This window comes from Gekko japonicus, unplaced genomic scaffold (assembly GCF_001447785.1).
Source record: "Gekko japonicus isolate JY-2015 unplaced genomic scaffold, Gekko_japonicus_V1.1 scaffold3, whole genome shotgun sequence".
Classification (NCBI taxonomy): Eukaryota; Metazoa; Chordata; class Lepidosauria; order Squamata; family Gekkonidae; genus Gekko; species Gekko japonicus.
Window position 1 is genome coordinate 1,787,425 of NW_015170887.1, and position 13,055 is coordinate 1,800,479.

At 43.7% G+C, this 13,055-nt stretch overlaps 1 protein-coding gene across 1 annotated transcript in view; it reads left to right on the top strand.

Annotated features, from left to right (window-relative positions):
* TMEM63C (transmembrane protein 63C) overlaps positions 1-13,055 on the top strand; it is a 43,311-nt gene that overhangs the window by 10,628 nt on the left and 19,628 nt on the right. Inside the window, exons 7-12 of the mRNA XM_015418360.1 lie at positions 3,311-3,453; positions 5,313-5,364; positions 6,033-6,141; positions 8,606-8,679; positions 11,174-11,254; positions 12,885-13,005. Of these exons, the coding sequence (XP_015273846.1) occupies positions 3,311-3,453; positions 5,313-5,364; positions 6,033-6,141; positions 8,606-8,679; positions 11,174-11,254; positions 12,885-13,005 (580 nt within the window). The remainder of the gene's footprint in view (positions 1-3,310; positions 3,454-5,312; positions 5,365-6,032; positions 6,142-8,605; positions 8,680-11,173; positions 11,255-12,884; positions 13,006-13,055) is intronic.

Sequence of the window (13,055 nt, forward strand, 5' to 3'; positions counted from 1 at the left end):
TAGTTGAAAATGATCATCTATCTATTTAAACATTTAGAGATTCATCAACAATTCTAGTTTCATAAAAAGACTATGAAAAGATATACAATATACTTGTTTTAGATACTCCAGAGTAGATTCACAATCTATTTTTTCCCCTTTCTGTGTCTCAATTGATAGCTTTGTTTGGGGGCAGCAGCCCGCAATTTAGAGTCAGAGTCTTCTTCGGAAGATCCAGCCTCTCCTTCTTCGCTTTCTTTGGCAGCATTGGTCGCACCTTCTCCTGCTGGGCTGCTATGTTGACGCAAAAACCCTCAAGCCTTTTCAACAGAGTCAATCCTTTCTTTTCCATTTGCATATCTAAAGATTAATCCCTCGGGTGTTAGCCATCTGTAACAGACATTGTGCTTTTGTAGAAATAAAACCAAGTCTCTGTATTTCCTTCTTTTCCTTCTTATCTCAAATGGAATATCTTTCAGTATTCTTATGTCTTTGTCTTTTATCTTCAAGGTCTCTCCATTAGATGCTTTCAATAGTTGATCTCTCACTTTTCTTCGGGAGAATATTATTGTAACTTCCCCTGGCAGATTATTCTTCCTGATAAATTCTGTATACGATCTATGGACCGTATCAATTTCGCTTTGAAATTGATCCAATGTCATCTCTGCCAAGGGAGCTAATACATCGCCAACAATCTGTCTCAGATTCTCTCCTTTCTCTTCTTGGACACCTTGAAGTCTCAAGACATAGCTTGCCCTTTCCATTATCAGCTGTAATACTCGAGACTCTTCAATTTGGCATTTTTTCCCCAAAGCCTATAGTTTTTTATTCATCTTTTTTGAGTTGGTATCAATCTCTTTAAAGTCTTGCTCCGTTTTTTCGATTTTCTGTGTATTTGCAGCTATTTGTGCTTGTTGTGTATCGAGTTTATTGTCAATTGCTGTAATTTTATCCAGTAGGGGGCGAAGTGCTTCCGACAACAGCCTTTGGAGTTCCGCAGCTGAGTCCTGTCTAGGCACAGAACTCGCAGGGCTGGAACTCCTGGGAAGAAGCTTTGTTTTTGCTTGTTTGGTGTAGTGGTTAAGTGTGCGGACTCTAATCTGGGAGAACTGGGTTTGATTCCCCACTCCTCCACTTGCACCTGCTGATGTGACCTTGGGTCAGTCACAAGCTCTGGCACAGCTGTCCTTGAAAAAGGGCAGTTTGTGTCAGAGTTCTCTCAGCCCCACCCACCTCACAGGGTGTCTGTTGTGGGGAGGGGAAGGGAAAGGAGTTTGTAAGCCGCTCTGAGACTCCCAAGTGAAGGGCGGGGTATAAATCCAATCTCTTCCTCTTCTTCTTCTTCCTCTTCTTCTTCTTCTTCTTCTTCTTGTTTGTCTCTCTGGTCCTTCACAAGCGGCGCCATATTTGAGAGTTATTTACTTTTATTAAAAGTTTGTCAAAGTCTCTGGAAGTTCTTATATCACGCGGTAAGCTCTTACAGTCTCATTATTTTAATCCGTTCGCTTTTTGTAGTGCCCCCCCTTTTTTGGCTTAAAATCGCTTGTAAACAGTTCTTAGCGGAGGAGAGTCCCCTCCCCTCCCTTGTTTTCTTTCGGGAGGGCCATGCGGTTTTTCATTGTTCTCGCTTGTACATAAACTCACATTTTCAACGATTGTTCGCTTGTGTCTGAAATCGCTTGATCACCAAACGCTTGCTCTGGTGTGCTGATCTTGTTCCCATACAGGACGCTCCACAGCGGGACCTTTCGGGTCTTGGAGTAGCCCCCCCTCACCGGCTTGTCTTGCTGGAGGGGGGCTTTCTAGTGCCCCATGGCTTGGAGCCCTTCACTCGGGCTCCTGGGGTGGCGCGGACTATCGTGCCCCCTCCCAGCCGTGGGCGCTGGCAGGCTTCTCCCAGAGGTCCGGGAAAAAGCAACTGCCATGGCAATCGCCAAGACCGGGAAAATCTTCCTGAAAAGGTCTTATGCCACCTGAAAGACTGCTAAAAACCTTTGTAGCTTAAAAAACAATGCTGGTTTGTTACAGTTGGAGAGAGTGGGAGGTCAGTAAACAGCACATTGATGTCCTTCATGCACATCACAGTGAACACATTATTTTATTTATTTTCTTCATTCATTTTCTTCATTCATTCCCCACCTTTCTCCCCAATGGGGACCCAAAGCAGCTTATTTTTCCCCATTTTATCCTCACAACAACTCTGTCAGGCAGATTAGGCTGAGAGTGTATGACTGGCCCCTGGTCATCCAGCCAGCTTCCATGGCAGAGTGGGGATTCGGACCTCAGTCTCCCAGATCCTGGTCCGACACTCTAACCACTACAACCACACTGGCTCTCACACAAGTTACCTCATTTCTTATTCCCTCCCATTCACTTAACCTTGGATTTGTCTTTGAGGACACCCACCCCCAAAGAGTGAATCAGTGTGCAAGTCTCAGAGACATCATCATAATGAGGGTGGGGAGATATAAGGCCAGAAGAATGCAGTGTTCTGAAGGCAAATGAATGTCATTGCTGTAACTCAGGGGTCCCCAACCTTTTTGGTCTTGCAGGTACCTTTAGAGTTTTGACGTAGCGTAACATGGCTGCCACAGGAGGCAGAACCAGCCACAAAATGGCAGCCATAATTTACCTCCAGTCACATGGTGAAGATCCTTGTTTTGTAGTGTCAGCTGCTGCCAAAGCTACATTTTTAAATGGGGTAGCCATGGGGTGGAGCAAAGGTTTGAGTGGCCATCAGAGCCCAACCCCTTTACAAATCAGTTTTTGCAACAGCTGATTGGTGGCAGCCTGAGGAGAGTCCCTGTCACAGCCACAGATTGATTGGCTTCCTGCTTCTCATGAGCAGAAGGCTCCTCCGGAGAGGGCAGGGGCTGGGAAGGAGGTGTGTGTGGCCTGTCAGGCTGATTTTAAATGGAGCAAGGACTTATGAGAAAGGTGCTGGAGAACCCCCTCACCAGATTCTGAGGACACTGATGGGAGACATTAGGAGGCAGGTCAAGGGAGCGGTGGGCCCGAGATGTAGCTCCCCTCTGCCTGTTTGTGGGGATCACACATGTATCTAAACATTGCTAATATTGTTCTTCATTGGTTGTATATGCCCTTCTAGTGGAGCAAATCAGAAAAGATGTCATACCGGATAAAATGCAGTAATAAGACCATTGGCTGTCAGCATATCTCAATAAAGAGCCATTTTGCTCTGGTATGAGTGGGGAACTGGGAATTTGTTCTTCATGTTTTGACAGTGTATTTTCTCAGAAAAAGAAAGGGGAATATGGGTGATAATATGTGATTTTAATGACATGCCTTCATCTCTCCACACAACCATTAGGGATGAGGAAATTCAAAGCAAATGTGGAATTGATGCCACCACCTACCTCTCTTTCCAACGGCACATACTGGTGCTGCTTATGATCATCTGTGTGCTCTCTGTGGCTGTCATCCTTCCAGTCAACTTCTCTGGAGACCTCCTGGGTATGTGGCATTCTGATTCACCTGGGTAACACCAAGGCAGCAGGGCGCAGAGTCCAGCAATATGTTGGGTGGGCATCAGTGATAACTGTTGGGATGTGTTGATGATCTAGAACTGGATTTGAAGGTTCCAAAGGAATTCCAGAGAGTCTTTCTGACATGAGTAGTCATGCTGAGGAAATTGGACAATTGCTAAAGAAACTTTTTTGGGGGTGGGGGGTAGCTGAGAGAGGCCAAGAGAGTGCTTGGTGAAGATCACAGAAGAGAGGAAACATCTGGAAGTCAGTCAGGCATCTGGCCCAGAGAAGTTTTGTCCTTGAATCATTCATAGCACTTACACGAATGATACAAGGAGCACATTTTGTTTTGATTCTGGTTGCAACATGAGTTGAGTTGAAGTAAATGTTCAACGTGAGAAATAAGTACTCTAATGTGAGAAATAAGTACATTTCCTTCAAATTATAGTTCCTAGAGGTATCAGTTAGTATTGCATGTGTGCTTTCCGACTCTAGACAGTCTTCATGATTTTGGCCATAGGGGGAAAAATAGCTCCTTAGGTTAGGGTTGCCAGGTCTACTTACTCGGCTGGCGGAGGATGGGAGGGAACCTTCCAGGAGTGGTGAAGGTGGGGCAGCATCACTGCACATGACATTGTCAGCACAATGATGTCACACAGCAACACTCTAGCATTTTGGTCAAAACTCTATGGTTACTATAGAGTTTTGACCAAAATGCTAGAGCACTGTTGTGTTATATGCCAGCTGGCCACCAATGGATTGGAGCCCTGGAAATTGGGGGGGAAACCCACCCCAGCCAGGGGTCTGGCAACCCTACCTTAGGTCAAAGAAAGTTTCTCCAGCCTAAAGTAGGATACATGCCAGTAGATTTAGGCTGCAGTCCTAAGGACACTTTCCTGGGGATGAGCCTCATTGAATAAAATGGGAATTACTTCTGAACAGACCTCCTTAAGATTGCTCCCATGATCAGTTTAAGCATTGATTGCTCAGTCAGTGAGTCTGGTTCAGACCTGGTGTATCAAATGGCAAATTTTCACGATGGCATTTCCTTCAAACAGAGTGGAAGCTTTTTTTAAAAAAAAAATGTGTTGTAAGTCATTATCTTAAATTTCCCCAAACTGATGCCTGTATTGAGTTTTAGCAATATGCAGATTCATTTAATAAATGAATCAGTCAGGGGCAACCAGCTTCTCTGTTCTTAAATCACTAGCTCAGGGAACAGACAATCCAACCTCCGCAGAAAGGGCTTCACAGATGTGGAGCTTATAAACTCTAATGATATGAGTTCATTAATTGAAGTGCTGAAGAACAAACATGCTTCCAGAAAGGTCTCCTCAAGAGGCAGGTTGCCAGTGGTTCTTTGCCTTTCCAGCATGCAAATGAGAAAATGATATAATAAAAAGTAAATATGAAATGTTAAAACTTCCCTTAAATGTTAAACTGTGAACAAAGAGGGTTAGCCACATCTTGATTAAAATTGGATAAGGCCACTGGAGAATCAGAAAGGGTTTCTTCAGAGACCAGATGCAGACTATAGGCCTCCAAAAGACCATCTCGGGATTAATTTATTAATGAGTACTTGATTAAAGCATTTTAGTTATTTAATTGGTTGTGATTCCTAGTATACTAAATCCATAAAATGTTACCGTTTGACTACATATAACATTAAATGCAAAATGAGAAATTGCAAGCTTTAAACTTTTTGTAAGCTGCTTTTGAGTCCCTGTTGGAGAGAAAAGTGGGGTAAGTAAGTAAATTAATATATATAAATGTTCCATGAAAATGTTCTTACATGTTTCTGATTTTTCTCATCTCTCTCTCTCTCTCTCCCTCTCTCTCTTTCAGGGAAGCATCCAGCTAATTTTGGCCGAACCACAATTGCCAATGTTCCAAAAGAGTATGTATTTCCAACCTTCTGATCTGCCATTTGTAGCTTCTAGTGATGATTGCTGGGAGTGAACGAGGCCAATTTGTGTTCAGACAGACCTTGGTTTGCATTTCCAGGCTCACTCAGAAAGATACCTTATTACCACTACAATCCGTTTGTGTGTGTTCACATTTGCTATGCGTGTAGGTATGAGCTGCAAGACTCAGTGGTATATAATAAAAGGATTGTTTTCTCCTTCCAAGCCCCCCAAAGCGGGGGGAATGGATGGAGAGAAGACGAAGTGTGAACAGTTTCAAGGCCACTGTTCTATGCACTATGCTCTTTGTCTACCTTTTTTTTGTTTAATTGCAGGACTCTGTATGGGCCAGATCCCCCCTCCATGTCCATGCACAAAAGCTGTTGTGGGATTACCTTACAGTATAGAGTTAGACTCAGGAAACCACTGAACTGTTGAACAGTTTACTTGAATGCCTACTCTGAGTGAGCCCTGGTTAGTTTTTCCATGGTGGTATAATAGCATGCATACATTCAGGGTCCTTCTGGGTTACATCTTCTACCATGGAACTATGATAGTAAGATGATCAGCATGTACTGGGAAATTACTGTTGTTCCCTTATCTTGCAGACAAGATCCCTTGCTTTCCTGGATAACAGATCTCTTTCCTTTGTCTCTGGCAGTGACCGACTCTTGTGGCTGCACAGTATCTTTGCCCTCCTCTATTTCATTATAACCGTCCTCTGCATGGCTCATCACTCCATCCAGCTTGACTACAAGGAGAATGAGAAGGTAAGATGTTAGCCCTCTTCCATCCCTCCCTCCCTTTCTGCTCTTTCAAAGAGACTCTGATCAGTTTTAATTGTTGTCAAACTAAGTACCAAATGTTTGAGCTGAGTGTCGTCCAGTGATTAGAATGTTGGATTTTGCTCCAGGAACAGTGGGTTGAAATCCCGCTTTAGAGAAGGCACAATCTCAGAAGGCAGCTTCAGATCTTTAACAGTATCCTATCGCTATCCTCAGTGCTTATTTCCATGTGATGGCCAAATAGGGAGCTTGCCCAGCTCTGCCCACACAGGCATGAATAAGCTTGAATTTCTCGTCATGGCAGGGACAAGTGAAGCTCCCTCTCCAGACCCGGTACAGGAAGCAGGAACAGATTGATAAAGGGATCTTCAGCCTCAGTTCTTGATCCATTCAATAGAAAGGATTCATTGGATTGCTCTGACGAACAATGAGATAAACATTTTCACACAATAGAAGGATCATATATGAACGACTCATATGTTAAATCCTGAAATAGCTGAACATGGGAAGTAGATATCTCCCAAATAGCTTTTTAAAAGTGGGAAATTAATTTTAATCCATCCCAGCCAGCTAAGAATTCTCTGTTAGGGAATCCAGAATCGGATCCCAGTGACCACTGAGGCACTTGAATAGGTCCTTAATTAAAACTGTGGACAAGAATTAGAACTCCTTTTATGTTCCTTTCTCCATGCATAGAAGAAGAAGAGTTGGGTTTTCTACCCCACTCTTCACTATCCAAAGGAGTCTCACCTTCCCTTCCTCTCCCCCACAACAGACACCCTGTGAGGTAGGTGGGGCTGAGAGAGTTCTGAGAGAACTGTGACTGACCCAAGGCCACCCAGCTGGCTTCATGTGGAGGAGTGGGGAATCAAACCCAGTTCCCCAGATTAGATTAGTTTAGACAAGAGAAGACTTACCTCTTTTCACCCTTTGGGTTTTTTTTCCAAATCGTGGGGTTATTTATTCAGACCCTCACCCAAGAAACTGTGAGAATTCAGACACTGCAGCTCTGGTACAACTGTGCTTTGTATACCAAAATCTAGTTTTACCAGATTCAAGTCCAGTAGCCCCTTAAAGACCAACAAGGTTTCCAGGGTATCCGAGGGTTGCTAGGGATTCGTGCCTATCACTGAATCAGAGTTTGACAGCAGAGAGGAGGACTAGAGCAGGAAGGACTCTAATTGTGCTCCTCTGCTGGTGGGGGAGAGGAAATCCAGGGGCAACTGAGCAGGAAGTTGCTGCATATTCTCACACTCTCGCTGCCTCCAGGTTCTCAGGAAGACAGGCTGCGTCTCCAGTTGAATGCCTGGCAACAGTTGTGAAAGCCATCCAATTTTTACCATACTCTGTTTTGATCACACTAGCAGCTTGCCTCAGCACTCAGCAGGTGTAGGAAATCTCAGGAATGCAGGGGATCCAGGATTCTGCAAAGCTATGATTGCATTTTTTAAATTCCAAGCTATGCTTTTAAATGGTAGTTCCTTTCTACAGAATCTCGATTATCTGAGGTTTACCAATCCAATCCAAAGCCTTTTATTGGCATATAAATAAAGATACAGTAATCTAAGTACAGAATCATACAGAGTCAGATTAAAATTGCTGAGTAACATCACAGAGTATCATCATAAAAAACCTAATTCATAATATCATTTATCAGGCCGTAGGGCTATGGCACTGCAGAGAAACTTTGCTGCTATTTCAGTTATTTCTGTATCTGAGTTATCGAGCAAGAAAAGGAGCTTAAAATCATCAGGGGTCTCTAAGGATATGGCTCTACGCAAATTTGGAGCTATGAGTTGATGGAGGTATACTGCTGGAAGATTTGCATTAGGAATAATCCCCTATCTGAGGTTTACTGGATTAAGAAGTTATATTTCTAGACCTCATTACATCAGATTGTGTCTGTTGAAGATATGTAACTGGTTTCTGTTGAATGTTTAGACTAAAAGCCAGAGAAAATGAGACATGTTGAAGGACTGTTGAAATCCATGAGTATACAGAGGTGTTATAGTGCCACTGATTTCCAAGTAATTTAATGTGAATTGTGACTTTAGCACGCCGTAGTAGGGTTTTCTGGGGGGGGGGTGGGATGCAGAGCCCAGGGCTCATTCTTTACATCCTTCCCAAATAGTCTCCAGAGGCCTCCAATCCCTGGCTATTTTTCTCTATGCTTTTATTGTACTCCTGGCATTCCAGCCCACCTGCTCCTTCCAAATAAAACGATGTCAACAAAGAGAAAAAGGATAAGTAAAAGAATACCAAATGTAGGAAACAGTCCATCATTTATTCCAAATTTAGAGTTATGTTCCTCTGGCGACAGTGTTTCCAATTGCAGAACTGGGGTTTGTTAGTGCAGGATTCTAGACATCCTGCCTGTGTGCAAAACTGCCTGAGCCCTGCTGCTTTTAGGTGCCTCCATGTCAAGCGGTCTCCCTTTCTCCTGCCTCAGGTGGCCCGGACATTGATGGTGACTGGGATCCCAAAAGAGATCACTGACCCATCCCTTGTCATCAAACACTTTCAGTAAGTACATCCCCCCCCCGGGGGGGCACTTTCTTTGCCTCTGAACATATCCTTGTTTTCCTTCCTTTGTCTAGTCCAGCTGCTGGTCAGTTACTGAAGGCACAGTCACAAGTTATTTTTTTAATGGCACAAGGAATAGTAAAGGTAAAGGTTTCCCTTGCTTGAAAGCCACTCAAATCTGACTCTAGGGGGCGGTGCTCATTTCCATTTCCAAGCCGAAGAGCCAGCGCTGTCCGAAGATGTTTCCGTGGTCATGTGGCCGGCATGACTAAATGCCAAGGCACACGGAATGCTGTTACCTTCTCACCAAAGTGGTACCTATTTATCCACTTGCAGTTTCTTGCTTTCGAACTGCTAGGCTGGCAGGAGCTGGGACCAGGGATGAGAGCTCACTCTGTCACGCGGCACTGGGTTCTTGAACTGCCAAGCTACCGACCTTCCGGTCTGCAGCTCAGCGTCTTAACCTCTGAGCCACCACGGCCCTGGCACAAGGAATACTAGAGTTTAAACTGTGAAATATACACATGACTCTGTCCATTCTTGCAAATGGTGCCTGAGATTAGGCGGATGGCAACCCAGGAGAGGGCCTTCTCAACTGGGGCACCAAAGCTCTTGGACTCTTCCTCCTGGGAGAGTCATATGTCCCCTTCTGTTGCCATCTTCTGCTACCAGGTGAAGATGTTCCCTCAGTGAGCCTTCTTTCCTGACCAGTGTTTCAGTAGCTGTTTTTATGTTTCCATACTTTTTTAGCTGTGTTTTTAATTTTTTAATGTGGGGATTTTTGAGGGGAGGTTGATTTTAATGGTTTTTAAATGTATTTTTAATCATGTATTTTAGCGTGTTAGCCACCTTGATGACTGTTGTGAGGGTGGAAAGTAGGGATATAAATTTTGTAAAATAAAAATAAATACATGTGGCTGAGTTTCCCAGTAGTAAACATGTGAATGGGTCTGACCCATTCACCACCAGCCTTGATTGGAACGGGCTTAATAAGAAGCCCCTGTGGTCTGCTAAGCAGGGACAGTGCCAACTTCTGCCAGAGAAGCAGCCCTTTTGCACTCTGTGCTATTTTGTCCTTTGCTGCAACTGAAGCATTGATTTCTCCCATTTCATCGAACAGTTCCTGGAATGTGAGGTATATGGCCATAGGTTGGGCGCAGGAGCCTTTCCTCTGAAATGACTTGATGTTGCATAACATCTAAGAGAATGAATTGTGGTCTGGAGGCCCCTGGTTGAAATCTCACCATTACCTTGAACTCACTAGGAGGCCTTAGAGAAGTCACTGTCTTGCAGCAATATGGAGAGAACAAAACTGGCCTACTTTTATGAAGCTGTTGTAAGGATGAAAACAAAATAATGTTAGTGAAGTACTCTAAATACTGAATATAGTATATTTATATATACTATATAAATGCTAAGTATTATTAAGCATTAACATAGGAGGAGTTGCTTTAAAATAGTTAAAGAAGGAATTGTTGGCACCATGGGTACTAACCAGTAAACTTTGAGGGCCAGTGTGGTGTCATGGCTAGAGTGCTGGCCTAGGATATGGGACTCACAGATTCGGATTCCTGCGCTGTTGTGCAAGTTTGCTGGGTGAGAAAGGGCCTGACACTGACCCTTTTTCAAATTACTGTTCTAAACTGGATGATATTCATTGCTGGCCCAGTTTTGAGTAAAGTAATACAGGGATGGAGGTTTCATACAGCAAATTTCCTTCTGTTAATGAGCTGTCTGGGAAGCGCTTAGGGTCATTTCAAACAGTGCCGCTTTTTACCTGCCCTTTTTTGCCATGCGATTTTTCTCTGAGGATTTTTTTAACATCTCACTGGTGCTGCTACAGCACTGAAGTGCTATATTAGTTTAGCACTATAGCGCTCAACCTGGAACGTTAAAAAAAGACTGCAGAAGATCGTGTGGCGAAAAAGGGTGGTGGGGAAGTGGCATTGTAGGAAGCGCTATGGACATTTTAAACAGCACACCACAGCAATTCAGAAGCGCAATGAAGGGGTAGAAAATGGAAGAAAGCAGCTTCCCTCAAAAGCAGCTCAACCGTGCTTTGTAGGTTTGTATGAACAGGTAAATAAATTCTGCTAGCAGCCGGTTACTAAAACGGGTCTGTCTGAAATGACAGAAAAAATCCATTAGCAACCATTTACTAAAACAGAATACAAAGACAGTTTGAAAAGGGCTTCTGTCTCTCTCAGCCTAACGTACCTCACAGGGTTGCTACTGTGAGAATAGTGCAGAGGATGGGAGGTCAATGTGTAAGCTTCTTTGGATCCCCATAGGAGAGAAAACGTGCATAAAAATATTTAAAGAAATAAATGGGGCACAGGTGCAAAGCATTTCAGAGGGAATGCCCCATATATGCTGTCTTCCGTGGCCCCATCCCTCCTGTAGCTTCCTATTGGAACCAAGGGCATTGAAATGTTGCGTACCTTCCAGATAGGTTTATAAATCAATCCCAAATCCTGATTGTCTCTTCTTACAGTGAGGCTTATCCTAGCTGCACAGTGACTGACGTCCAGTTCTGCTCAGATGTTCGCAGACTGATAAAGCTGGATTCAGAAAGGTGGGTTTGTAACAACATTGTTGTGAGCTCTTTGGAATTTGATGTGAAAAGTGTTTCCTGTATGCAGGGACAGTGCTAGTGTCTCTCTGCAGGACAGCATCCCTCGATAGAAGTAAGAAGCTTTTGCAGGGTTATCATCTCATTGCTGTTATTTCAGATGCTTTGCAAGATTTTTAAAAATTTAGCTTGCCCCTGACCTTTTTAACTCAAATCTCAGCAGTTCTTTGCCTGATACAGAATCTCAGATGCTGAACCTACAATGTTAGGACTATTCCCTATCTAATGCTACCCACTTGGCCTTGTTTACTTGCATCCAACGCACTGAAGAGTGGTAACAGAGGAAATCTTAAGTACATTTCATGTTCATGGAGCTGTAGGAAGACAGCAGGAAATGAAGATCTAATCCAATCTGTACACAAGTACCCTGAACACATTCGTCTGGCCAATGTGAGCCATGTAAATGTGAAGGTCCTTTTTTTACATTGGCATGAGCTTTCTGGAACTGACAACATTAGCGAGACGTATTCATGGAAGAGATGGGTGTAATCAGGCGTGTCTACTTAGGTTAGAGAGTCAGTCCAGGAAAGGCAAAGCTGTGCTGAACCCAACCAGGTGCACTCCTGCCTCTTGAGATTTCTCTAGGTACTGTTCGCCAGCACTGATTTTCATAGCCATAAGGGCTAGAAAGTTTCCCTTTTAAACAGAGTATAAATTCTGGGGATGCTATGTCCTTCATGACATCCAAATTCCCACACTGCTGCAGTGGGACAGCAGTTATGTGTACATAGCATGCACCTTTTAGCCCTTCTAGTGATTTGTAATGAAAAAATGGCCAGCCTCTCTGATTTTGCTCCCTAAGACTCCCACCTGGTAGAATAGCCTACCTGGGGCAGTCAGGGAGCCTCTTACACTTCTGTCATTCCACAGAATAAGTAAAACAGAATTTTTCAGGAGGTCACTTTTATAAAGGGGAAAGGGCCATAGTAAAATGCTGTCAAGAAAGTGCTTTTATAAAGTGGATAGGATGGTAGTTTATGACACTGTTTATTGTCTGTATTGTCCTATTTGTACTACATCTATATAATATTGGCAATGTGTGTCCACTGGCCTCATCTACGGATATCTAAATTCACAGATTGGGGCCAAGACGCTAAATAGGTTTTTCAGCAAACTTGGGAGATACTCGAGGTTTGCAGAAAAATCTGAGATGTTTAAATTTCCTCCAAATTATTTTTTTTTAATTTAAAAACATTGTACATGCGCAGATAACACACTTACTTTGCTTCTGCCGCAGTGGATGCTGGGAGCTGCCGAGCCTGGCGGCGGCAGAAACCAAATCTCAGCCACATCAGAGGCTGGGAGCCTCTCCAGGCTCGGAGTGGCTCCCAGATGCCGCTGCTGTGGCCAAGCTCCAGGGTGAGCAGTTGGGCCTGGATACATTGACTTATCAATGGGTGGGGGAGATGAGATTTCCCCCCACAAGTTTCGCATTGTTTTCTAATTTTTAATCCATATTTTGCATTGCTTATTATGGTATGTCCTGTCCTGTAAAAACAGTATATTTTGGAATGTGCCTTCAGTCTCGGCAAGAAGGGCAGGCTATAAATATAATAAATTCTGTTTCTCATAGGCGCAAGGCAATGAAAGGGAGACTGTACTTTACTACCAAGGCTCAGAAGGAAGGGAAAATCATGATCAAGATCCACCCTTGTTCCCGCATCTTCTGCTGCCGTATCTGTGGCTTTGAAGAGGTAAGAGGGAGAAAATCAAAATGCTGGTACTTCTTTTTTTTCTTGGATTG